The sequence below is a fragment of the Equus przewalskii genome, unplaced genomic scaffold (assembly GCF_037783145.1).
Source record: "Equus przewalskii isolate Varuska unplaced genomic scaffold, EquPr2 ChrUn-13, whole genome shotgun sequence".
Taxonomy (NCBI): Eukaryota; Metazoa; Chordata; class Mammalia; order Perissodactyla; family Equidae; genus Equus; species Equus przewalskii.
In genome coordinates, this window is record NW_027228750.1 from 202,834 (window position 1) to 230,682 (window position 27,849).

At 45.3% G+C, this 27,849-nt stretch overlaps 1 protein-coding gene across 50 annotated transcripts in view; it reads right to left on the reverse strand.

Annotated features, from left to right (window-relative positions):
* PDE4DIP (phosphodiesterase 4D interacting protein) overlaps positions 1-27,849 on the reverse strand; it is a 176,990-nt gene that overhangs the window by 20,890 nt on the left and 128,251 nt on the right. For 12 of the 50 annotated variants that reach the window (XR_011536717.1, XM_070607692.1, XM_070607695.1 and 9 more), the window contains 14 exons: positions 26,727-26,815; positions 21,309-21,541; positions 17,972-18,407; positions 16,910-17,102; positions 15,899-16,015; positions 14,929-15,457; positions 13,241-13,476; positions 12,164-12,215; positions 10,857-11,080; positions 10,039-10,140; positions 7,827-8,012; positions 4,035-4,286; positions 2,659-2,790; positions 1,873-1,992 (listed from right to left, as the gene is read on the reverse strand). Coding sequence is in view for 49 of the 50 variants with exons in the window: in XM_070607692.1 (XP_070463793.1) it covers positions 1,873-1,992; positions 2,659-2,790; positions 4,035-4,286; positions 7,827-8,012; positions 10,039-10,140; positions 10,857-11,080; positions 12,164-12,215; positions 13,241-13,476; positions 14,929-15,457; positions 15,899-16,015; positions 16,910-17,102; positions 17,972-18,407; positions 21,309-21,541; positions 26,727-26,815 (2,901 nt within the window). In the remaining variant the exon portion in view is untranslated. Of the gene's footprint in view, positions 1-1,872; positions 1,993-2,658; positions 2,791-4,034; positions 4,287-7,826; positions 8,013-10,038; positions 10,192-10,856; positions 11,081-12,163; positions 12,216-13,240; positions 13,477-14,928; positions 15,458-15,898; positions 16,016-16,909; positions 17,103-17,971; positions 18,408-21,308; positions 21,542-26,726; positions 26,816-27,849 lie in introns of all 50 variants that reach the window. The other 38 variants (XM_070607691.1, XM_008532513.2, XM_008532501.2 and 35 more) reach the window with 7 other exon arrangements.

Genomic DNA, 27,849 nt, shown 5'->3' on the forward strand with positions numbered 1-27,849 from the left:
GGGCCTGTGGACCCCAGGACTTGTATAGAGCCTCCACTGTTGGTGCAGCTGGTGTCAGGGTTACCACCACTGGGCGCTGGGTCACAGGTTCTGCTGTGGTTCCTGTTGACCCTAGTTGTAGATTCCACCTGCCACCACTGGTGGGGGGACAGTGTTGTGTTTTCTTTTCCTACTCCATCTGCTCGTACTTATGCTGGTCAGTCCACTCTGTATTTGTACAGGCTGGCCACAGCAGCTCAACACGTCTTGCTCACCCAGCTGGGTTGCTGCGCTTCATGCTGGCTGAGCTGTTGACACTGAGTAGGGAGTTTTTATGCAGGCAGGGCTGCCACAGTAGGTGGATACACCTGCGGGCCAGGCTACCATTCAAAAAGCATTTGTGTGTGGGCTGGGCTGCCCCCATTTACAATTGTACCAGCAGCTTTGTGAGGATCCATGATGTGGATCACTGATGCCAGGGATGGGGAGGGGTCTGCTCCCTTAGTTCCACTGCTTCCTGGGGGTCCAGTCCACCCACCTTCAGACATATAGCAGCATGGATATTCCAGTAATCCTGTTGTGTTGTGTAGGGAGTCCTCTGTTGGTTAATAAATGTCCATTTAGTTGTAGCTTACAGGGGAGAAACAAAGGGAACTCACTCTGCCATACTGCTGACGTCACTTAACACTTACTATTTTCTAGTGCTCACAAACCCTCAGTGCCGTAGTCCATTCTTGAATTTTGCAAAAATCAACATCAAGATTTTTTTTCTAGAGTTTTTAGAATATATCATTTTCATCATTTTGAAAATGGAGAATCTGTTCTTTTCTGGGCTTGCAGCATCTCTCTGATCTTCATGATGTCTCAAAGACTATTGACAGGGATAAGGCTGTAGGTGTTGTCAGTCATCTGGGGTGGAATTCCTCTGGGCCTGGCAGATTGTGGCAGAAAACAGTAAGTATTAAGTGCTCATTTAAATCTTTCTATCCTCACCAGTGAGATGTGTTCTAGTCTTGCTAGGCATGAGCTGGTAGTTTAGTAGTCCTGCCTTCTTTCTTATCTAAAACTTTTGTTGTTTTCCCCAAGCAGTGACCTTCCCTCTCACATCTTCTTGCTCTGAAGTGGCCAATTTAGAAATATCTCTTGATATCTTTTTCCTTTTCCACAAGCATTCTGGGCTTAATCCTTTTGGACACTATTCTTAGTCTTTTATGGATATTTAATAAATATTTGTAAAAAATAATTTGTTACTAATAATACATTGATTTGATCAAGTCAATTAACACTAAGGTCAGCCGTCTCCCAGGCCACAGAGGAGTGATGCCCACCCCTGGATGTCCAATGAATAGGGTTGGGAGAGCTCTGGAGGACACTTTGCTGGCAGCTTCAGATACAGAGTCATGATGACTGACCAGAGAGGAGCCTGAGTGTACGAGGGAGGTGACGTGGTAAGAGACATGAGGATGGCTGAGCAGTACTTGGAGTGACACACAGAATTACAGTAAAGTCTGGAGAAACTTGGCAGGGAATACAGGCACTCACATTCCTTCCTTTCCTGGGTCCAAATCAGCTAGAACTGAAAGGAGGTAGGACGACACCTCACTGGTACCCAGTCTGATAGCTAACGACTCTGACTATCTGCAGGCAGCTTTGCCTAGAAGTTTGGACTCCCTAGACCTATTCACCCCCAGAGCCTATGGGTCTGAGATCCATGGTGGGGACCTCTCAGGAAGTAGCCCTTTCTAGACTGAGAAGAGCTATGGGAACTTGGGGTTGTAGATCTGGATAGCCCTATCTCCACCTTTTCTCTCTGCTTCTCCAGTTGGTGACTGGTGTGGTCAGGGAAGAAAGGGACCTGGGAGTGACCACAGTTTGTGGTTTTTGACCACTGACCTCTGGAAACGTGACTCAGCTGAGCCTGAAGGCTCCGGTTTTCCTCCCTAAGGACTCTGTTCTCATTGTAGAGCTGAGGGGTGGACTCCAGGCCTGGACTGTAGAAATTAGAGGTGGATCCTGTTCCAGAAAGTGCAAGTAGGTAAGTTACACATTTGGGTAACAGATGCTTTCAAAGTTGCCCACTCTGTATCTCCCAAAGATACTGTCCAAACCCAGTAGAAACCTCTGGGGTGCTTGAGGCCTCGGCCTAAAGCCTGAAGGGCCAAATGCCTGGTTTTTGTGTGCCTCCTCTCAGAGGGCTCTATGCCCTGGCTACACTTGTTCACGAGGCTCTTTCCCCCAAAAGCCGCTGCTGTGGGGTGGTCAAGACAAGGGTATTTGTCACTTGGCTTCCAAGTGACAGCAGCCTGGGAGGAGAGTGTGGGGAGAAAGGCCACTTGGTGAAGTGGCTGGGAGAGGCCCCTGCAGATACAATCATATGACAAGGGCACAGGTAAGTCAGCAGGTACTACATGAGCAGATCAAGGATGAGATGAGAAGCCAGACAACTCTGGGGACCAGACTTTGTTAGTTCTGCCATGAGGCAGTTACTCTCTGAGCTCAGATACTCTACTGAGTGAGGACAATATACCTGCCCCACAGGCCTTGCTGGACTGTGTGTAAGGAGCAGGGGGAGTAAAGCCCCCCAAAGTACTTGGGAAAACGTGGAACTCTGCTGAAGGGCCCTCCCTTCAGAAGCTCCTTGATTGTGACCAGAAACAAGAAGGCCTAGGCCTCTCCTACCACTACCGCGGGCAGTGGAGCTGAGACGGTGTTCCAGCTGCTCCCGCAGGCGGTCGTTAATGCAGATGGATTCCTCCAGGCGCTGGCGCAGGTTCCGGATTTCACCAAGATGCTCTTCTAGCAGGTCGGCCCCTGCAGCCATCCCACCAGGACAGGAGAGAGGTGGGAGATGGATCACTAGTGGGTCCCACATTGTGGGTGGGGCTGGGACAGTGGCCTCTTAGTAAGATTCCTAAACATAACCACCCTTCTGCCAACTGCTCCTCTCACATGGGCACCCAGGAACACAGGCAACTTTGTTTAAAGAGTAATTGGCTTTCAAATCCAGGACAGCTAAGCAAGCCCCTGGTCTCCTCCCATACAGGGTAAGTGTAAGTGTAAGGGAGTTCCACGTGGTTTAAAAAAAATAACTGAAGGATATGGACATCAGACCAGCATCTTGAGAGGTATGGCCACTTCCCAAGTGTGACTTTGCATGTGAGAGGAAAGGCCTCCCTCTGCCCCAACACCTTTCCTCTTATAGACACTTGACTGAACATTCTTTAACAAGGGGCAAAGCCCTTCTCCACCCTTAAAGAGAAGGCCTCAGGTAAAAGGACATGAACATAAGCTCGTCCTCTGTGGTTAACGACTGCTACTGAATATCTCCCGCAACTCACTTTTAATATGGAAGGAAGAGAGGAGAGACTGCACTGATCAAGGGACTGAAGGCTGACTAGAGAGGAAGAAAAAACACTCCCATGGGAAGAAAAAAGATGCATAAAAGAGAATGGGGAGGGGTGCTTATGACAGACAACATCAACTGCACCATTTTGCTTTGGGTGCAGTCTTTTTCTAAAAATCACAATGGTCTTACTGTTGGAACTGAGCTGCATCCCAGCATGCACCTGTATAGCTCCACCTCCTCAACTGGTAAGATGTCTCTTGGCCATGACTGGGAAAGCTAGGAGCTACAGGAACAGTTTGAACTGGGCTTGGTACACAGGATATATTTATGGGGTGGGGAGCTGTTTAGAAACACCCTCTCTTCCTTTAACAACTCCTGACTGATGGAAGAATGTCCTGTGAATGTTGGTGACTGGCATTCTGGAAGGCTCTAGGAGTGGGCTGCAAGGGGTCAGGATGCAGGATGAATGTGAGAGCACAGAGGTGGGTCCTGGACATTCCCAGGGCCCTGCAGAACTCCGAGGCCCTGGGCAGGGAGGATGAAGGGATGCTTTAGAAAGGACTAAGTACAGATACAGCCCTGTCATTTTATCCCAACTCTGTGAGCCTGGGATGAGAGGAGGAATGAAAGGCCCTGCCCAGGTAGGAAAGGGGTAGACTCTAAATGGGATTTCACTTCACAGGCTGACTCGCTCGGCTCTGTGCTTTACCTGTGGGTTTGGAGTTAAGCTGGTACATGGAGGAGCCTGAGGATAGGTCCCCAGACATGCTCCCTTTCTGAGGCCTCATCACATCCTGCTGGCCAGTGCTGCCCAGGTACCCGGGTTCCAGGATTCTGCCCAGTTCGATGGTGGCCCTCAGAGGAGAGTGGGGCTGAGCAGAGTTGAAGTAGTGGGAAGAACTGGCCTCTAAATGCTTGCTGGGCAATGTAGCTGGGGAAGGAGGATGGACGGTGCTGACACCTGGGCAGAGAGAAACATGAGTCAGAAGCAGAGTGTCAGAGAGAAGGATCAGCAAGGAAGTGCTTTGAAAACTGTGAAGCTCTGCCTAAGGGCCCTCCCTTCAGAAGCTCCCTAATTATGACCAGAAATAGGAAGACCTGAGTCTCTCCTACCACTGCCACAGGCAGACGAGCTGTGAGTCAAGGAAGTGTGTGATTGCTAAGAACAGACACTAAAGGGGACATGTGGGATGTCCGAGATCCCAGTCCACTGCAAACACCAATTAGTTGAAGACTCACAACCTAGAGGCTCTAACTTTCGCCCCATGTATTTGCTAGCAGGAGACACTAAGAGGTAAGGGATGAATAAGTATCTGAAAGTCACCAGTATACACAATGGAAAAGTCCAGTGGCCCCACTCCTGGCTCCTACTGTAATTCCTCATGATAGAGTTCAGGGAAGTTCCAGAAGTAGAACTCACCTCCAAAGTCAGAGGTCAAGAGTATGATGGCATGTAGCACTGAGCATTCCTGTGAACAGGAATATTTGTTTTTCTATCAGTATTTACCTTCCCCAGAAGCTAATCAGCCAGTTTTTCCATTTCTCTTTTGGGGTTGTAGAGGAGAAAGGGGGCATGAAATCCAGCTAGACATGGTGGCCCCAATTCCTCTGACTGAAGAACTCTCTGCTGAGGCTGGGGAAGTTCTATGTAAGGCCAGTAGTGATCTAGATCTCACCCAACATGATCAAGGAATTGCAAAATGTCATCACTTCTGTCTAAAGACTCATGGAACACTCTTCCGTGGATGGAGGTAGGACTTTTCATTCCATAGGCTGATGCTTTCATAGATCCTACGAAATCATGGGCCTTCCATTGAGCCCCATAATGTCTGCTTCTATGTAAAAAGAAGCCCAGCTTTGGGGAGAGAGAGAGAGATAGACAGAGCCATAGTTTAGGATATTCATATTCAGAAGAGTGCTTTCTTCCAGGGATTATCAACATGAGCAGCAGAGTAAACAGGTAGCTCCACCTAAGCAAATAGGAATGAGGTAATTGTTTCTTCCAACCAAGCCAAAGGCCCCTGAGGGGTCAATGCAATTGGCACTGCCAAGTTTTATCCCCATTGATAACTGGTTCTCAAATTTGGCTACATACTGGAATGTAATAATTACATATGGGACAAAGTAATAAAAAATATACTGATGCTTAGACCTCAGAGATTTTGTCTTAATTGATATGGAGTACAGCTTGGGCACTACATGTTTTAAAATCATCCCAAGAGATTCTAATAAGCAGAAAATTTTGAGAAGTATTGTCGTAAGTCTCTCCTTCCCCAATTTGCAAAACACTAGATATTCATTAGGATCACTGGGAGTTATAGACAGGGCTGAAAAATGTAGGCATCTAAACGTTAGTTGAGGTTTCATAAAGGTGTGATTTCCTACCTCTTTCACACCCATTTCAACCCCACCCAAACACAAAGCAAAACGGGAAATCAGAGGTTGTGGACAGCCAGCTTACTTTTTAACCAACGTGACAGGAGGGTCCAAGTCTATGAGTAGCAGTGGTCAGTAATCTCATGCTCCAGTCTCCCCTGGTCACACAGTACAGAGCACATGCCCTAAACCATGCACAGACGCCAGACAGACTCTTGCACAATGAGATTTTAGCCCCACGGTGACCTGAGAAGCTGCCATGCACCACTGTCCACATGGAAGCATGGTTCAAAGCAAACAAGGAGTGCTGGTAAGTGGTGGTCCCTTGGAGAGGACAGTGCTTCAGAAGAGAAAAGAAAGGGCTACAACCTTCCTTACCAAGACTAGTACCACCCAAACTGTCGTTAATGGCTCAGACTAGACAAGACTCCAATTCAACCCACATCAACAGACCCTTTTTCATGCACAGTGCTCTCCTTCCCTTGGTCCCTTTGGACAAAGACAAATTGACAAATGTGGGAGAATAAGGAAAAGAAGGCAGGGAAAAGAAAAGTAATATAGAGAACACTCTTGCCATTGTGGCATGAGATAAATTTTTTATCCATCAATTGTTGGTTCCAGAACTGCTATAATAACAAGTTCTAGGTCAGAGACACCAGCACCTCCTACTGATCTCTAAAGAGAGAGAGAAAAGACTGTTGCAAGGAGCCTCCAGAGTCTGTTTACCTGAGCTCAGCTCCATGCTCTGAGCAGGATGGCAACAAAATCAATGTAGGTAGAAAAGATATAATGGAAACATGAACTGGGAACAGAGGACCAGGATTCAACCATCTCTCCCACTTACAAGTGACCTTGAACAAGTAACTTCACTTCAGTAACAGAGATCACTGGGATCTCTGAGCCTTAGTTCCCTGCTCTGGTTCTACCATCACAAAAGTTTTGTGAGGCTCAGGTGAGAACAGGTTCATGTTGCTAGACTGCTGTGCCTGATAAGCAGAAGAGGCAGCCTCTTAGACTTCACTGCCTGAAGAAAGGAAGGTGTACAAGCTCTCCTAAAGACGGTCTTAGTCTATCTGGTTCTGGAAATCACAAGAGGGGCAGAGTAGACAGTGTATCCATTTTCAAGGTTGACAAAAATCTGCTGCTCCTGACATTTGTGGCTTCAGGTCTACAGATTTGGGGCTGTGGTCTTAGGTCACTGGACACCCTTTGTGTGGTGACCCTTACCATCAATAGCTGGCTCATCTGAGCTTCTCTGCAGGCACAGAAAGAGGTTTTAAGGTAATTTCAAACTGCTTTTTAGTTGTTTTTTTAAAGCACTACTAGAGAGCAAATTCATCATGTGAGGTTCTTTTCTCATTTTTTCTAAGCTATAAGTCATCACACACACAAAATTTTTATGATTAAGCATCCAGCCCATATATACATCAAACCCTTCTCTAAAAGATGACTGTGCACTGTCTACGAATTCCCTAACTACATAAGATCAATTATCTCTGGAAGTCAGAGGACAGAATTCACAACCAGACAGCACAGCATGTGATTCTGGTTCTAGCTGCCCATATGTCACCCATCTATGGGCAGAAATTAACCTTATGCAATAGGAAGAGGGCCTTTATCACCCCCCACTGAATCCCTCTACCACCACCCATTTTGCCCCCAACCTGATTATGTTAGGATCCTAACCTGATTAAAAGCATTTCACAGCAGGAGGATATAATAGCTATGGAAAGAATCCTATTGAATGCGGCCACCTTTTTCATGCCCACTTCATCCTGCACAGGCAAGGCAAGAAGCTTTCTCCCATGCCCCACCAGGAAATATGTCACCCGTGCGTCAGGGCTTCAGTATACATGGTGGTACCTCACACCGTGAGCATTGGGAGAGGACCAGGTCCAGGGCCTGATGAACATATATTCCTGTTAACTGATGAAACACACACACCAGAAAGATAACAGTAAATACACTTCCAGAAAAAGCAAGCAGAGCTATCCCTCAGCCATCAACTGGTAACATATACCCCTCTGTTGTTTTTTAAAATTCTGCCATCAAGCCAAAGCCATGCAGAGCAACGTGGGATGGGGCTGCCATTCGCAAGCACACAAATGCAGCAGCAAGTGCTTACTTTCTCGCAACTGCTTCTGCAGCATCTGCAGCTCCTGCTGAGCCTCGGCCAAGGAGACCACAGGTGTCTCACAGCAGCCAAGGAGGGGAGGGCCAGCGGAGCTGAAAGGCAGGAAGCTGGGTGGAGCTGAGGGCAGTGGTGCCTGGGGGAGGCTAACCAGTGTGGTTATGGAGGGAAAATGAAGACCTAGAAACAGAAAGTTGGGGAGAAGGAAGACACATCATTAGAGAGGAAGTAAGAGAAAGAATGGGTGAAAGATTGAGAAGGTGAAACTATTCCCTGCCCATAAGTCTCCTTGGCGAGTAGCTGTCATTTAATATAATGCTGGCTGGGATGGCTAAGAGTGATCTTTGCCATGGCTACGGGTGATCACTGCTACTCGAGAGGTTGGCCTGGCTGACCCCTCCTCTTGCTGCCCTGCCAGGGCTATGCTACATACATATTCTATGCTCATCTTGAAAACAATTGGCTATATAAGGCAAAGTGGCATAACTGTAACCCAGGGAGCCATCAGAGCCCCATCCCAGCCATCCTGGGCATGGATAGGTCAGGATGGCTGCGCCTGGATACTCTCAAGGGCCCTGAGGTCCCAGCATGTGCCAGTCCCTGCCCCTGTGACAAGAGTTTCCCTATACCTAAAACTCCTCTTACAAAAGCATCAATGCTCACCCTGAGGAGGGCAGGAGTGGACTAAGACTATGGGAAAATTTGCATTACTAATACAAGCAATTTAAGACTCTGATGGAAATAAACTTTAGAATCCCAAAGCAATGTGTTCATCCACCAAAGGAAAAACGAGACCTTGGCAAAGTGACTTAGATACAATGGCTTACAAACCGGTCTGGGCATTTGAATCACTTATGAAAACTTCTTAATACATGCAGATTCTCAGGCCCTAAGGCAGACCTACTGAATCATAAACTCTGGGAGTCGGGCTAGGAAATTTGCATTTTAAGAAATTTCACGGGTGATGACTATGCAGCTCATCTACAGACAGGTCTTTAGGAAACTTGATAGGTTCTGAGTCTGAATCTGTCTCCTCTTTTTCCTAAAAACAGATGCAGGGCAGGTAGCCCACGGGAAAAGCAGAAACCAAGACTGATCTGTGGACAATGTCTAACATGGAAGACAGCAATTACATTCTAAAACACATCCTTGCCCCAGAATGCTGACACGGTATCAGAGCGGTACTGCAAAGACACCCCAATTGCCAAGTGACAAGCCCACGCATCCTTCAGGGAGGTACTCCGATTTTAATACCCTTGGCTTTCTGCTCTGCGACCCCAAAGCATTTATGCAAGTGCCTACAGTGCTAGGCGACAGCTTTTCCCCATGATTTCCTCGTCTAGCTGCCGTCTACTCCGGCCCAGAAACTTTGAGCCCAGGCTCAAGAAGAGTCAGACACATCCTCTTCCTTATGATTTTGGTCGACTTGTCCTCAGCAGAGACAGGGGTGGCCAGAAAGAAAGCACTGTGCTTTCTGGGGCACCTCGACACAAGTTCAACCTCACCACAAACCACTCTGAAGACAGCCAGCCAGTCGTGGAGGTGGATAGGAGGCAAGGACAAGGTTTGCTTTTTCCCTACCATCTCTGGTGTGGAGCTGTGATTGAACAGTGCACCCCCTGGCAACTAAGCCAAGGCAGGTAAATGAAATGCACCCCTCTAATTGGCCCCAGGGTACACACCTTGTACATGTCAAAGACTGCCAGCCTATTCATAAATCCATGAATGATAACGTCCTATGAACAGAATCTTGTCTGAGGATATGGAAACATCCCCAGCTATGAAGTAAGCAGCCCCACCTACTGTAGAGGCCACTGTGCAGATAAAATGGATAACATGTAGAGGGGAGCAATAGATGTGAATTTCTTTTTGTTCTTTGGCTTTTGTAATCCTGAGAGGAACACTTTGCTTCTTTGCTCCCAGAGATGAAAAGAAAGAAAGAAATGAAAATGTTTATTTTAAAATGATTAGCCAACTACTGGTCAAAGTTGGTATGCAGATCAAAGTCTGTTGTAGATTACTTATTTTCCTAAAATATTTAAAACAAAGAAAAGCCCTATGCAATTAGCGAATTAGAATGGTCTCTTGATTTTGTCTAGGATTTGATGCATATAAGCCCCGAACAGTGGAAACATTTATCCCTGAAGAAAAGTCAAACAGGCAGCTGGGGAGAGATGAAGCCCCTGCCCCGTTGGCTGTTGCATACCTGGCTGGGCCTGGCTGGCCTCCTGGGGGAGGTTCTGGGGAGCTGGCAAGCTGATGGGGTTGCTGCTGGGTTCGGCCTTAACCCCCTGAGGTGCAGTGGTTGCTGATGGTTTAGAAGACAGTACAGCAGAATTACTTGAATGATGAATGGAATCTATAAAACCCATGAATGAAAGAAAATGTTTGACGTTCTACAGAGAACTGGAATCTGGCCTTATATTTAACCAGGGGTACCAGGCAGAGCCTTGCTTTCAGGGCAAGCACCAAGCATAAGCACTGTGAGCAGTGTTCACTTCCTTGCTTGCAGACAGCTCCTTTAGTGAGCAAGCCACCTTAGGTGATAGTGGGGCTCAGAGCAATGGCACCTCCCAAAATACCAGGCAAGACTGGCAGCATCTGTGGACACCAACAGACACTCAGGGGACACTGTTCAGGAACTGCAGCCAGCAAGATCATTGCAGGAGGGAGAAGATACCCCATCTTAAAGAAGGAGGTCGATCAGACAGATTTGTGCTTATGAGGCAATGGAGAAGAAAAGTCTGCCATGATCTTCTCACTCTCCCGACTTAGGCTTGCCTTGGGTCCAACAGCAGGCACATGCTGGTGGAGACCCAGTAACTTGTATAGTCTGGTGGAGACCCAGTAACTTGTATAGTCAGTTGCAGAGCAAAGACTCTGACCCACCAGGGCCTGTGCTTCGCACTTGGTCCCACAGCCACGTTCAGCCTGATACACACCAGGGTGGATCTATAAGGCCTGGTTATGGAAGTCTCCTCTCAGCCTAGATAAAAGTGGTACCATCCAGAAAGTGGTGGCTACCTGAGTGACCAGGTGAAGCTTTCTTCTCTTCATAGTGTATGTACTCGCTGGCTATGTCCATGTCAGAGCAGACTTCCAGCTCATCACTCAAGAAGGAGGAGCTACTGGGAGAACGGTGGGAGTCAGACAAGGCATGGCTGCTGGAGGGTGTGAGGGACCGGGCATCCAGCTTGGCCTGCAGGACTTCAATCACTTTCTCCTTCTCCTGCAGCTCCCTGCTGAGCCTAGAGGAATAAGGGAGGACAACAGGTGAGATAGCAAGGTCACCAAGTGAGCTAGTCGTGACTAAGGCACATGGGAAAAGCCACATAAGCCAAGGAGATCATTCCTGCAAAGTATAATCAAAATAACCCATCTCTGATTAGGGGTGGGGTGCAGAGGGAGGGAGAGAAATAGCTACCCAGCACGCTAGCCACATGATACGCTGAGAACAGTGGCGCCTCAGCCAGCCCTCTAAGGCACTGCCGCTCTAAGTGTGGACACCAGTACAGCTGCAGCCCAAGAACTGTTGGTCACCAGTCTCCAACAGGACAAGAACAGAAACGTAAGCCTTGAGGTAAGCGTTGAGATATATATAGCAGCTGGCATTGCCACAACACTCAAGAGCACAGTAAATGGAATCATCTGGTTGATTGAGGAATAGACCATATATGTGTCTGTGATGGATTAGAAATGAAAAGAAAATCAAAACACTTGGTCCTTCACCACAGATATTCTGAGAAGTACTACATGGTCTTAAGCATACTCATGACACAAAAGGGCTAGAACTAATGGCCACAACAGACTGAGCCCACAGTTTTTTTGTGCATTATGAGATTCTATGCAGTGACTCACTGAAAACTGTTTCCAAAGGTGCTGGAGCCCCCCAGGGCTGTATATCAGAAGAATATGATTCTTCTTTCCCAAGAAAATTGGGTGGCTATTAAACTAGACGCCAACGCAGCTCGGGGTAAGTCAACTTGGCAAAAAGTACATCCTGGTCTTGAAACACACGGTGGGGGGTGGGGAGGTGGCGGGGGGAGGCATACAGGATAACCAAGGACACCTGAAACCTGGCTAGTTTAGGACAGACTGACTCTAGGTTACTAAGCCTGGAGAATAAATATGCAAACAGAAATCCACAGAATTATATCAGAAGAGAGTAAAGAATTAAGCAAAAAACACCAGTAAGTTGTTCTATGAAGAAATGAATTCATTACAATCAGCATTTTCCTTTCTCTTCCCTGTGATTTGTGAAGTTTCAGCCTTCCTTGACCCCTTTTTGGGCCTTATTCCTGACTCCTTTACCAGATCCTATTTTGCATTACCTGAGGGCCAGCGGCTCCAGTCCAGCTTGATCTTTCTCACTCTTATGATCCTCTGCAAACCAAATTCAGAAAGAAAGAGTAAGAAATTAAACAGATCCCACTTCACGCATAAATGCAGGAGCCTACTTGGGTACAGATAGTGACGTCTCTATGTGTGTCCAGGATATGTAGGGGAATTATTCTGGGAGGTCCCAGACTGTGTCTTTAGAGAAGAGACCTGCAGGCTCTCCTTAGCCCACCTGGCTGACCTTCCCTGACTTGGTGATCACCATCATGACTTCCTGTGCCCTAAATCAATGCAAAAAAGTTTAAAAGGCACTTGCCCAGCTTCCCTCTGCAACATTCCAGATTCCAAGCTGCCACAGACTGACTCCCAGACATACGGCTCTGTGTCCCATCACAGCTTTCACGTAGAACCCACTCTTGACCTGAGGAGATGACAAACAGTCCCGTCCCACCTCTGCACCTGCTATCAGGACATGGGATGTTTGGCCCCCAAGACAGATCCTGCTGTACTCCCTTGGGTAGTCTCAGGAAATTATTCCTAAATAAAGGGCTCCAATAATAACCAACATCCCTAGCCCTTGTACTACGACATTTGTGCCCAAACCATGTCCAAAAGGGCATGGTGCTTGATTCATATTTGAATTACATTCATGTACAGTACCACGTAAAAACTGAAGAAGCAGAGACACCAAAAAGAAAAGCCATTTGCCCAAAGCAAGTTAATGGCAGCATCTAGACTGGAGCTTGGGTCCTGCAACTCTCAGCTTCAGGCATTTTTCACTATAATGAGGTCCTCTGATCTCTTCTGTCTTTCTCCCCTTAGCACTGGATGGACACAGCCTGCTTTCCTAAAGGTCACATTCCCTGAGTGCTGAAGTTTATACAGGCTTCTCTAACTCTGTGTCTTCCTCCTCGATGCTCCCCACTGGCCAGTCCTGATCCTGTAATGGACCCCGGGAAATGAAATGGAAGCTGGACCTGGGTTAAAATGCTGCGGTGGAGGTGTGGTGGCCATCTGGGCCTGGGGCTGTGGGAGTGAGTGAGTGTCCCAAAGCCCTGTGGCCAACTTACTGGTGCTGAGTTTGCTGGTGAGTCTCTCCACCAGCTGGCTTCCCTGGGCAAGTTGCTCCCGGAAGCTCTGTCCCAGGTAGTAGTCGATATCATTGCTCCTTAGGAGGTCCTCAAAAGATTTTACTGTATCTTTGGCATGCTGGGTGAGAAGATAACAGATACCTCTCCCTTCTCGTATTTTCTGGCGTAGATAGGATAGTTCTCGGGCCTGATCCTGAATCAGGGAATCATATTTCCTAATGCAGGAAAGAGTAAGAATGGGAAAGAGGGAATTTTAAGTTCTGGAGGCTTCCATAGAGATTTCTGTGAGAATATCTCTACAGAACTCCCTCAAGATGAATTCTGGCACATAAACCAAAGGAGGTATTTAAAAGCAAATTCTTCTCTGACAAACTATTGCATCAAACAATTTAGTATACCACTGTTCTTCTACTGTTTTATATGTGTTAGTCATACATCCAAAATGAACAGTAAGTTCTGTGGGGATAAGTACAGTGCTATATTTAATATCCCTTACAGCACCAATATAGTGTAGATTCACAGTTGATACTCAATAAATACTAAAAATAAATTAAGAGATTAGAATCACTTAATCCTAAGTCTGGATAGGACCTTTCATGTGTTCTATTTCAAAGACCATCTGTGTTACGGCAGACTGTATTTTGCAAAGATGGCCATTACACAATCTCCCGTTCTACATGCTCTTTCACAATGTGGTTCTGCCCCCTTTCATTAGGAGATGGAGGCTGTTCTCTACCTCCTTAAATCTGGGTGGGTTCTGCGACCACTTTGACCAAGATAATATAGTGGAAGTGACACTGTGCCAAGTCTAGGAGTAGCTATTAACTGGCTTGGCAAATTTTACTTCCTGTCTCTTGGAAGCCAGCTGCCACAGAGAAGTGAAACTACCCTCAAACACCACACTATGAGAGGCCCAATCCAGGAAGAGAGGTCCTGGAAGACAAGAAGCCACACAGAGAAAGAGAAGCCAGGGAGTAACACATCACCAGACATGTGAATGAAGAAGCCATGTCCAGCCCAGCCAGACATTTCAGATGACTCTAGCCCCAGCCACCATCTGAGGGCAGCTGCATGAGAGACTCCCAAGTGAGAGCCACCCAGCTAAGTCCACTCAATCATATAAATTATTATTTGAAGCCACTAAGCCTTGAAGTGGTTTGTTACTCAGCCTGGAAGTCTACTCAGTATTTTTCAACACAAAGTGTCAATAACAATAATAATTATGGCAAATAGTACTGAGAGCTTAATATATGGTAGGCATTATCAGAAGCACTTGTATTAATGCATTTAAGCCTAATAACCACCCTATGAGATAGGTTCTCTCATTATCCTCATTTTATAGGTAAGGAAATAGGCTCAGAAAGACTAAGTAGGTTGCACAGCTAGTAAGCACCAGAGCTAGGGTGCAAACCCAGGCAGTCTGACTCCAGCCTGACTACTACACCACATATCCTGTCACTGTATGAATAGATTCCAAAAAGGAAATCCCAGAGACGTGGCATCTCCAGCAGGGCCTACCTGTCCTTTCTTCAGATCTTCGTTTACCATTTAAAGAAGGGCTCTTATTGTCCTGAGGGTTCTGTCTTCCACCTGCCTGGGCTATCCTACTTCAAACACAAACTCAGACACCATCAATCAAGTAAAGGTTCGAAGAGGGCCCTCCTTACCCAGGCCATGAGGCTGATCTTAGCTCCTCGGCCAGCTTCCCTTCCACTCCAGTTTTCGGGAGCTGGGCCTCCAGCTGGGACACTCTCTGGATCAAACTCTCCAGATCCTTTTTAGCCTGAAGCCCAGGGGGATAGAAAGCCCCAGTGCCATCAGACAGCCACCCTTCATCCTCGTCAGTGACACTATGAGGTGAAGATCCCCCGATGGTGCCAATGGCCTTCAGCTTTCGGGGTCTCTCCAGACTAGATGAATAATCGCTTGTAACTGAGAGGGACCGGACCCGGCTCTTGAGGTTTTGAATGACCTTGTTGGCGGTCTGCAGCTGGGTCTTCAGATCTTTGATGTCCTTACGTAGGACACAGATGTCTTCTGACTTTCCATATGCCTGGAACTCCTCCTGCTTCCCTAGCTGCTTCTCCAAGGGCTTCTTCCCATGGGGGCTGGCCAGTGTTGAGTCCAGCCGTCCCTGCTCAGAGCACGGCCCCTCCATTAGGACTGTTTCCCTGAGGCTGTTGGGCTCCTCACACTCTGAGAAAAGACAAAGGCATCTTCCTGAATAAAGCTGGCCCTGCTGCTGGGGCCACTCCCTTGATAGTCCTTTTATCATGGAAAAACCATTTATTTTACTTACGGTTTGCATATCCCTAAAAACTCATCTGGTCTTTTCATTAATAAGCAGGCCTTAGTATTTTTTTCTATAATAATCAGTTGGATAGGACTTTTTTTTTTTAATTAATAGTAGTATACTGAAAACTAATTGTAGAAATTCAAACTTACACTCAGCCTCATTTGGGGCAAGAGCTCTCCTCCAAACTCCCTGTCCCACTCTGTCCTGTGTCCCCTTCAGTCTACAACACTCCCTCACCACCCGGTCCCCGCCCCACCATCAGCTGTGGTACTGGCCAACAGCACCCAGAGGTGAAAACTGATTCCAGGGAGGGAAGGTGAGCCCCACAGTGATACTCTTACCAGGACTGATGCTCTCCTCCCGCTCAGCCTCATTCTCACTTCGGCCACAAGTCTCATAGCCCAGATCCTGGAGGTCCACCTGGACCTGCTTGCTGTCCTGTTTCACCAGGGACTCACCTGCTCCGAAAGAGACAGAAGGTATCACATGGCATCTGAATTTCCCACATACACCCTCAACCTCAGTGGCACATATCCTCGCCGGTAGTGGGCAGGGAGGTGAGATCCAGAGTGGGACAGATGCTTCTCTGGACTCATGTGGGAGAAGAGACAACCCACTCTGGGCAGAAGGACTTCCTTCCACCAGGATGAGCCTGTTTGCCATTGATGATCTCACCTACAGATAACCTAGGCTCAGTTGGGACTAGACATCTTTAAGTAGGGTATTACCTACTATCATCTCTAGAAGCCCCAGTGAAACTAGCAAATGCTTTGTTCGCAGGGCTCAGTATATGTTTGAATGGACTAATTTAGAGTCTCAAGACATCTAGATCTACACTGTCCAATGAGGTAGCTACTAGCCACATGTGACTATTTTATATTAAATTAATTAACATTAAATAAAACAAAATTCCTGAGTTGAACCAGCCACATTTCATGTGCTCCATAACCACATGTGATGTAGATATGGAACATTTCCACCACTGCAGGACGTTCTATTAGAAAGTGCTGATTCTAGACCAATGATGATATGTTTTTGTAGAATCTGACATGGTACAAAGAGGAGCAGAAGAGAAACAATTAGTGTATATTAAGAGAGGTAAGGCAGTTTGTTGATGCTACCAAAGATCAAAAACCTAGATGTTAACCCCTACACTCTCACTGCAAACTTGCCTTATTGCCTTATTCTTCTCTGCCATCTGCAAATTGAAGTTAAACATCTACTTCTACAACTCTGGGACTGTGGTCAGGATTAAATTTGTTTTGAGGATGGGGAAGAAAAGTGAAGTCTGCCAAGCATGCAGCTTCTCAAGGGGGAGACAGACACTTTGGTGATGTGAACTGAAGACTTACTAAACATGACTCTGTACTTCTCCAGCTGGTTGGCCTGGGCAAAGACAGTGGCTTCTGATATCAGCAGCTTCTCCTGGAGATCTTGATAGCGTTCTCTGCATTGTGCCAGCTGGGAGCGCAGGTGCTTGGTGGATCCTGGCAGGCTAAATTCTGACTGAGGCCCAGGGTCCCGGGCCTGGGGCTGGTTATCCAGCTGTGAAAAGAGCCAGCACAGGGATCAGGGCAGTCTGAGGTCATCCCCCATGCAGTGATGGCCACTTCTCCTTCTGAAGCCTGTGGACTTTATTCATGTGTCTGCCACAGCACTCTTTAGGCCATTTGGCAGTTACTTGCTTTCCAGACTGAGCTCCTGGAGAGCTGGGATAATGTTTTATTCATCTCTGTATCTATGGCACATAGCACCATGCCAACTGAGTCTACCAAGGAGCTCTCAGAAAAGGTTTGTTCAATGGTTGAAAAGAAAAGGGGTGGAAACCTCCACTCATCTCTCCCTGTATTTCTGCCCCCATTGTCCTCTCAGAATCCTCTGCATTCTCCATTTTACTTAATCCTCAGCAAAGCCCCTTCCCTTAAAAGGATCCTGATAACTCCTTCTAAGTCTCAGGAACAGACACCTGTGATGAGCTGTGACGAAAATGTTAGTGATAAGAAAGAGATGTTATTACACACCGCCTGTCTGGGCTCCCATAAGACCCCATGCATCCCTACTGCATCCTATTGAAATGATCTGTGTTTGTGCCGTCTTTCCCCAACATATTGGGTACCTGAAGGACAGAGTCCAGGTCTTAGTACCCACCGCCAATGCCTAGTGTGTTATCTGGAAAATTAAGCATTCAAGAAATATTAACGGAAAATTAATTACTCAAGTAATATTTATAAGATAATGCTGTAAAAGCCTTTCTAAAGGCTGAATGTATGAGGAATATTACTATCATCGCTTTTGGTACAAAGGTGCCCTTCCCTTAGTACCTCCTGACCCACACGGCAGAACTGCTTAAGGTAAAAACTGACATCTCCAGCCCTTCTCCAAGGGTCTTCCATTCCATCTAACCCCCTACTTACTTGGTGAGCATTCACTGCGAGGGCAGACCCAAGGTCAAGGCTCTGGGGTCTGGGGCAGGGCCTCATGGTCATGTCCTCCTCTTCTTGGTGTTGGTGCTTCCCAGGAGAACAAACCAGCTCTGTGTTCATTCTGTCGATCTCCCTGGCCAGGTGCACAAGGATCTCTGGATTAAGTTTACTACTGCCTTCCTTGTTGCTCAGCACCAGCTGTTCTCTGAGGAGGTTAATGATGTTGTGGGCATTCTTCAGTTTTCCCTGGAGCTTTCTGAACTCAGCCTGAAGGCTATTCTCATTCGGCTCCCCTTTGGCTACCACAGTGTCCACCATCACCACGCCCTTCTCCTTGTCTTCTTCAATCTCCCATCCATCAGACATTGCTTCTCCCATCTGCTCTTTCAGCTCTGCATTCTCAAGGCAAAGGCTCAGCATGGTGTTCCTGCAGGAAACATGTACAATCAGGGGCCAGGTATGGTCTTGGCCTCAGTTCCTAATAGCCCCTTTTGCCCATATCTCAGTACATCAGAGACTCAGAGACACCCCTGAGCATGAAGCAACCTCAGAGACCTACAACAACTCCCTTATTTTTAGACCAGGAAACCAACACTCAAGAAGAATAAGAGACTTGCCTGTACTCACACAGCTACCTGGCAGCAGTGCCATTACTAAAAATCTTGGACTCAAGACACCTGGTCTAATTCTCTTTACCCGTACCATGCAGCCTCATGTTCTAATTTTCAGTGGCCTCTGGAATAAACATGAGTACTTACACTATTTAGAAAAAAATAAGAAGGACCTTGCTTAGAACAAATTTATTATTATGGATTTTACAGTCCTATTAATTATCATCAGTCAGTTTTCAATGACTAGAAGAGAAATCAAGACCTAGGAACACAAAAGAAATAAATAATACTAATGAAAACTACAATAAAATGTGCTTATGTAATTATTTGCTTTACATCTGGCTCCTGTAACAGAAGGTCATCTTATGGGAGCAGGACTCTGTCCCATTCACCCCGCATCCCCAGAGCCTCCACAGTGCTGGTCACACAAAACATCATATTTTTTGACAAAATAAAATGGACTAAATAACTAATTTTCACCATGACATTCTAGACCCACCCTTTCCTCCCACCAAGCCCTTCACCAGGGTTGGGTGGAAGCAATAAAAACATGGCTTTAACAAGGCAATTCACTTAAATAGGCAATTCACTTAACCTCTTTAAGCCTCAGTCTCCTTTTATATAAAATAACGATTATAACACTTACCTAGTAGACTTATTGGATCCTTAAATGAAATTACATATATGGTATGGTTAGCTCAGGGTCTGCAACAGAGAAGTCTAATTTTGCTGCACTAGCTGTTGGCCTGAGGAACGAACATCAGAATCCTATGAGGTGCTCGTTAAGAAAGCTTTAGAGCTGAGGCCTATAAATCTACATTTTACTTAAGTTCCACAGGTAATTCTTAAGGATGCTGAATTGAGAACCACTGACTAGAAGAGGGAAAGGAAATAAGCACAGCCATGTGCCACATAAGGATGTTTCAGTCAACAACGGACCACATATATGATGGTGGTCCCATAAGATTAGTACCATACAGTCTAGGAGTGTAGTAGGCTATATCATCTAGGTTTGTGTAAGTACACTCTATGATGTTCGCACAACAAATCGCTTAACAACATATTTCTCAGAATGTATCCCTGTCTTTAAGTGACATATGACTGTAATTCACAATCTGAAGGATCAGCAGTTGGCTATGCCTTTAGATTGGATTTCTCAGAAGCCTGAAGTCTTGGAACCAAGGGCAGAGCTTGTCAAGCGCGAATCAAGGAAGAAAATGGGGACATAGGAATCAGACAGACTATAAGAGAGTTTCCTCAATGGAGAAAAAGGGGACAGGTATTTTACCAAAACTGAGGTGTAAAAGGGAGAAAAAGAGGCACATGTATAGTATAGAAAAGAATATTTATTATTATAACTTTACGTTTTGGGAAAAACTTTGCTATTTTGACAACACAAACTAATAAAAGAAAAGCTCAACAAAATCTCAAAAGATGGGCTAGGCATTAGATAGATTCTACTACATTATCAGTGATTCTTAAGGTTGGATAGAGTTAAATCAGAGTTTCAGGTTAGAAACTCTGGAGGAAAAAGAAAATAACCCACAAAGGTATCTACATTTGGTTTGATTGTACATCCAACTGTAGGATCAAAAGAGATGCACTGTTATTAGCCACAACAGCTCAACTAACTTTACACATAACAAAGTTAAACACATTGTTTAACTCAAGCAGAATTTAAGGAAAGAAATATCAAGAGATTTCAGAGTAGAAGAACCAGCATTCTTCAAAAGAACCAGAGCAAAAGAACCAAGAATGATCATAAGAATATTTCAGAAATTGTTTGATAAAGTTTATAGCACAGAAGAAAAGGCTTAGAGTTTGAAAACTGGGAGCCAGGGGTCTAGACATGGACTGTTACGCAACCTTGAGCAAGTTACTAGAACTTTTTAGGCCTGAGTTTCCTCTACTATGAAACAAGGACATTAGGTAGATGCCAAGGTCCTCTTCAGTGCTAATATTATTCTATGATTTGGGGATGTTTAAGTGGGATATAATAGGCAGGGAAACAACAGGGCATGAATGAGAAGTTGTACATTTGCACAGCTGTGGTCTAAACAACAGGCCATGATGATTACGACCCTCAGGGATGAATGAATAAATGGATTAGCCCTACATTAACAGCATGTTTTCTTCCCAAGCATCTTTAGAAAAAGCCATTAAAGAGAGATCAGCCAATCTAGCCAATGAATCAGCTGTTTACCACTTTTGCAAAGTTAATAAAACAGCAGAGACTATTAAACTTGTTCGTTCATGATTTAAGCATTCATGCTGCCAAGAGAGAGCTAAATGGAGATGGAAGGGCCCCTGTATAAATCCCCCTCCCTCATGGACTGTTCTGGTTCTGCATACAGCAGTGAAGGGTAGCAGGAGATTCCTTTTATGTTTCAGTCAATTCAAAAGAGCAATTCAAAAAATCTCCTAGTCACACAACTAGGAGTTTTCCACTCAGGGCTCTCATTTGTATGGCTAGTAATGGGCATTATTATACTGAATTAAGATCAGATTTATTTGAGTAATTTGAATGGTAATTATTCATAATTGCCATTATCCAATATTATTAACTGTTCTCTAAAGAATTCATTAATGCATGGAGCCTGGGACGTGGACCAAGAAGCCCCATGGCAGTATGAATGCTTTGGCTGCAGCAAGGTGAGTCCCTTGGCTTTGGTGACCTCTCAATCGGCAGTCTCCCCTTCTCTCGGGGGATGTCCTACCTGATGTGGGCCACAGAGGAGAATCCTGCTTCCTCAATTTGAGCCTTTAGCTCCTTCAGTTCCCCCTCAGCTTTCCTCTTCTCCTCTAAGTGCTGGTGCATCTCAGCCCTTAGGTGGAGCATTTCCTCCTGAAGACCCCTGTTACTCTCCCCTTCTGTGGGGGAAGGAGGAGGAAGAGAGATATTCTGGGTCTCCACAGCTGCCAGGCTTTTCTCCAAAGCCACCTTGATGAGCTGAAAGAAAATCATGGTTTAATGAAGTTAGGTCATTAAGAGGATCCAAGAGGAACATCAGATGGCAAAGGCAGCCTTAGTGGGAACAAAAAAGGAAGACCTAAATTGAGGGCCCTGTAAGGACCTCCTCAGCCATCAGGACCCTGGAGGCTGGTTTGGGAGGGGTGGACACCAGGCAAGGAGGAAGAATTGCTGCCATGGGTAGGAAGAGGAGTATCCATAGGTGGGTGAGGAAAAAACACATGCACACAATAAATTAAAAACAAATGCAAACAAATGAGGTGTAAACAGGTCTGGAGAGTGTGGATGCTGATTCTTCTCTTCCTGAGGGGACAGAGTTCTCGAGTGTCTTCTCACAAGTCAGGAAGCTTCATCAGCTCAACACTTGAGTCCTTGACTCAAAGCAAACATCATGGCTTGAGATACAATGCCCAAAGCCTGAGGGCGTGCCTGTAACTCAGACTCGAAATAGGACACTAAGAGAGAGGACTCCAGCACTCAGATGTCAGGAGTCACAGTTAAAGAACTAGAATATGGGCGGAGCTACAGGTAACACAGAGCCAGCTTAACTTCATTGGCAGCAGGAGCATCACACCTACTACTACTGAGAAACTCAACTGAGGCCACCTGCCCAGCAGCCAGTTTCACTTGTTGGCTATTACCCATGGCTGCTGCTGCCAGCCAACTCTCTACAGACCTAAGCATCTGAGAAGAAAACAAGGCAGAAACAATTTCCCAACAGCTTTCTTTCTTTTTTTGAGAATGCTCTTAAGCTACCCTTCAATATTTCAACCAAGGCCGATCATATAGTTTTTCCTCAAGTGAGAATTTTTTTAACTTTAAGACTTTCCTATTGTTCATCTTGGGCTTCTCTCCAGTTTTTCCTGTGCTTTGAAAAGTCTAGAAACCAAAACCTGAGTACGATAATCTACTCAGTGTATGACTAAGTATTTCAGTACAAGGATTTCTTGCCTGTCTGTCCAAAATTAATATTAACACATCCCAACGTCATGTTGGCTTCTTTTTCTTCTCAGTGGCAGCACTTTGGGATTCTACTTAACTTCAGGTCTGTTTTGACCTCCCAACTTTCCACCGCTCACTCTCAGCTATTGCTGTGTCATGTTGTTTTCTTTTATTTCTATGAATAATGTGACTTGTACTTGTCACTTACAAATTCATTCTGGCTATACAGAATCATTTCCCAATTATCAAAGTCATCAAAATATTTGATGTGCATCTCCGGGGCCAGCTCAGTAGCATAGCAGTTAGGTTCACGTGCACGGCTTTGGCGGCCCAGGGTTCACGTTTGGATCCTGGGCACGGACCTAGCACCGCTTCTCAGGCTATGCTGTGGTGGCATCCCACATAAAATAGAAGAAGATTGGCATGGATGTTAGCTCAGTGACAATCTTTCTCAAGCAAAAAGAGGAAGCTTGGCAACAGAAGTTGGTTCAGGACCAATGTTCCTCACCCAGACAAAATATATATATATATATATTTGATGTACATCTCCATAAGTCCTGTAGTGGCCACTTGATTAGGGATAACTTGTAGAATTAATTATATGCTTTGTACCTTCACTTAGGTCACATATATATTGAACAGAACAGGGCCCAGAGCAGTTTAAATGGATCAATAATTGACAGAACTGCTTGGCCTAGCACAAAGCTATTGACATTTCCTTTTGACCTTGTAACAAAGCATGGTAAAATCTAGCCTATGGGTATGTGGTGGGGCTGATTCACAGCACGTAGGCACAATGGTGTTTAGCGACGCAGCAGTTGAGGTTGCAAAGAAGAAAGCAAGAAGAGATGCGCAAAGGTGCTCATTTCCTTGGCATTCCTGGGGTTGTACGCCTGAGACCTGGGTGCCTCCTGGGTACGTCTGTCTCTACGCCTGTGCTGCCAAGCTTAGACTGGTGGCCACCTCCACAAGTGCCACCAAGCATTTGTGACAAAATAGAGGAAAGGGGACTAGATAAAAACACTTTTGAAAGTTTATGACCTCACCTCTCACTTAAACTATGTGACTTTTTCTATATAAATTCTTTCCAACTAACATAAGTAAAATAAACATTGCCATCAGCTTTGACTAGGGGCACAACATTTATTCTTTTCTAAAGCTTAAGGGTTCCTTCTGCTTAAAAATAATGTCTAACTTTAATGATACTTATCTTTTTAAAGTGCCTTCTGGATGTACACTATCTTCTATTGATTTAAATATACCTATTTTCTTTAAAAAGAAAAACTTAAGACCCACGAATGCTAATACCAGAAGGGACCTTAAGGTTCGTCTGGGCTAATTTCCCACTTTAAAATGAGAAAATAGAGATCTGATTTGCTCCCAGGCTAATTTGGGAGCTTACTTTGGCTAACTTGTCTCTAAAATTTAAATGTAAATGCATGAAAAGTGACTCAGGATCTAGCCTTTTTATTAGTTTTTTTTTTTATCATTTATGGAAAGTTAGTATTTCTAATTTTTTCCCCCAAATAAAACCCCAGGGTTCCCAGTATGTAAGGTGATAGTATTACTCCTTTAGGTCTATTGTTAATTATATCTCCGATGAGTTTCTTCTTTTGCACATTTCCTAATTCATCTGTTCTATTGCTTCCATGGTATAATTCAGCTTGTTTGTGTCCCGGGTTTTCATTTACCCTACAGAGGTCTAGGTGTAGACCTGATCTCTTGTTTGATAGAGTTGTTTTGTTTTTACCCTATTGCATCATATCTCACATCTCTCTCTTAAGTCAGTTCTCAGACAGCATTAAGGTCACTAAAAATGATCTTTTCTCAAATTCATAACAGTAAGTCTACTGTCTTTTTTCTCCTCCTTTGCATTTGAATCTTGAATCTTGATTAAGTTTTCTCCATTGCAAAAGCTCAAATGAAAAAAGGCAAGGATTGATTCATTTCTTTTATAGGAATTTCCTAAGTATTTATTACAGATCTTACATTTGCTTCAGAATGGAATTTTATGGGAGGTATCTGGGGGAAATTCCCATCGTGGCGAGTTCTCAGACTTCCTGAGGTCAGTGAGTCCAAAAGTAAGGACAAAGCAACTTGCTTTGGCCAAAAGGTGGTTCTTGCCTTGGAAGGAGCACAAAGTTGGATGTGTTTGTTAGGGGAAGTGTATGTATGCTTGAGGTGGAATGGTAGCTTGGTGTCAAGAATAAAGTGTACCTTCCAAGGCCACAACAAGGAGGAACTAGGAGTCTAATCTTAAGGGACCATTTCCCCAGAAACTAGCAAACACATTTTTGAGAATCTGGACACAAAACAGTTATGGCAAAACAAGCTTTATTTAGTTGGTAGCAGAAGAGTCACACCTTCAAACTCCAAAAAAGATGAAGTAAATTTACAATGATTTCACACACCAAGGTTCCTCCAACCAAAACTGAAGATTGATTTTCAAGGAAAGGTGATGGAAAGAAAAATGATGCTTACCCAAAATATTCTTCATCCAGCAGGTATATACTTTGTCTATCATGAGTCAAGCCCCAGTCCAAAGGTTTGTTAACTAATAATTTATTAAGTGTCTCCTATACCAAGAAATAGGGCAGACATTGCAAGAGAAATACAAATGCCCCAATGTGAAGGTTTATTCCATGGCTGAATTGACCCCAAAATGTGGTCTGGTCATTTTCTCCATGCTAGGCTATATGAAAGAAGGTTGAGGAAGAAATGACTTTACAAACCAGTTTGCCTACAACTGAGCATTAGAGCAAAGGACTCACACTACTAGGGGTCATTTTGATGGTGTCACTCAGGATCTGGTTCTCTTCATATCTGTGTCTCTTGTTCATTTATACTGAAGTCAATCCTAAATCCTATCCCACATGACATCCCAATCTAGCCCTGTCTTACAGTGGACATTTATCTATCCTGTAGATCCCTCTCCCTCACCCAAGATCCTCAGTGAAATCAGGGAGTGAGAGCAGAGGGATCTGTCTGGAGGGGCAGTAGTGTACATAATTAAAGTTACGAGCATCAGTTAGGAGGACTCAGAAGCTGTTCAAGCAAAAGGAAAAGTGGAGCTCATACAGGAACTCAAGGGAGAAGTTAGGGTCAGGTATGGCTAGAGCAACAAAAAGGGGATGTTGGTAGAAAATAAAGAAAATGTGTTGAGGATGTGAGGTATTCCAGACAACTACTCATGTCCTCAAGAGCCAAAGACTGTGCCAAATCCTGTGAAATTTGAAGACAGCTCACTTAGGCTTTCTGTTCATTTATTAGATTTCTCTTCTTTTTCTTATGCAGGAGATGCAGAGGTAGACCCAGAAAGCCTCATTTCCCCTACAGTTTTCCTAATAGCTCCCAAGAAGCTATCACTGGAAAGCCCAGTTACTTCTGCAGAAGGACAGATACCAATGACCTACTTTTTCCTTAACAACACGGCACAGGCATGGTCCATCTAGGAGACATGATTGGTAAATGTCCCTGGGCAAGGTGGAGGCACATAGGGGTACCAGTGAGTGCTATGGAATCACTATCAGTGACTTAATGTCTGAGGTCCAGGATATTTAACTCTTGAGCTTGAGAACAGACTGGTTACAACTTCACTGCTGGTTGGTGGGTACAGTGTTTCAGCCTTGAATATCAAGTTCTGAGGGCTTGCTCTTGAAGAGTCATCTGCCGGACCTTGATGTGTCACAACGTGGGTGGTTTATCAGGTTGCCCAACAAAGTTCTCCTTTGTATAATAAAATTTCACCAAGAATGATCCCTGCTTTTGAAGCATTCTGATCCTCTTGTAGTTTCTCAGAGAGCACTCTCCTGAAGCAGGCTAGGCCTGTCACTTCCCCAAGCAGCCCTTCGAGGACTCCCTGTCTTCTGTGGTGTGTTTCAGTTACAAAAGCCCAAGAGAGGAAATGTCCATGATCTTGTAAGTAAAAATTCTTCTGAAGCTATAGCTATAGACGGTACACAGGGGCAAAAGTGGGCAGGAGGGGGCAGGGAGCAGGAATAAGAGATAGTAAAAACAAAAGGGTAGATTGGAGAGAAAAACGGAGTGAGGATAGGGGTTGGCAAGGTGGCCAGGAAACTCAAGGAGGGCAAGAAGACGACTGGGAAGTGGTTTGTAAAAAAGATAGCTTCTCACTCTAGGTCCACAAGGGCTGCAGGAGACCACACACCCCAAAGGGCTATCAGCTTTCCAACCTGGGACCCAGAACCTGACTCAGACTTACTTGCTGGTGGCTATTGTGTGCAGCCTCCTCCTCAATACTGTCAGTGAACTCAGTGCTCGCATCTTCGGTGTCGTCCCCTGTAGATGTACCTAGAAGTAAGTCCAGAAGAGAAAGGTGACTCCCTTCACAGATGGCGTCCAGACAGCAGCTAAAATTACACTTTTTGCCATCCACCTCTGATTTCTTCCTTTCCCCATATGCACAGCCCCTTAGCCAGCAGGGCCAACAGAGAAGGCAGAATCAATGTGCCAAACCTGTAGAAAAGCCTTCTTGCTGTATCACTGATATTTTCTTTCAAACACTCAAGCTTCAGTCTCAAAACATAAGCTTCCTTTGACTGCACAGACCTGTACCTGAGGAGCTGATGTTGGGTAGAGTGGTTACCCCTCACCGATTTCCAGGAAGCCTGAATTATTCCCTGTCCTGCCAACTGACTGGTTGTGTAACAACTCTCTCTTCTGTAACATGGGCCCAACGTAACGTTTTTCCCACCACTGAGTGCTGAGAGGGTCCCCGATTTTCTGAGGATTAGGGAAGCCCAGCTCCTCTCACACTTTTCCATTGTTGGGATCGTTTGTGCATGGGGTGACAATCTCTCTGAGGAACCCTCCTCTAGGGGCACTGTGTTCTACAGAAGCTCAGGTCTAGTCAAGACCCAACACACAGAATGGTTCAGCTGTTTCCTAATTCCTTTCTCTAACCTCCCCTCCTCCCCATCTCTCTCAAACTCTTGCTCAGTGCAGCATCTTCCGCCTGGGCTGTTCCTTATACTGCTGTGTCCAAATGAGATTTAATCAATTCTTTCATTCCCCAAAGACGGATACAGTGACTCTAGGGCAAAAACATCTACACCCTGCACTAAGGGACAAGTAGCTGCAGTTTGTGGTCTGGGCAAACGTCTAAGGCAGTGCTGACCAACAGAACTTTCTGCAATTCTATGCCTGTGCTGCCCAATGCAGCAGATAGTAGTCACATGTGGCTACTGAGCACTTGAAATATGGTTAGCATGACTAAGGAACTGAATTTTTTATTTAATTTAAATTTAAATTCAAATAACCACATGTGGCTAGTAGCTCCCATATTGGACAGAACAAATCTAGGGCATTTCTCCCTCTCCACATCT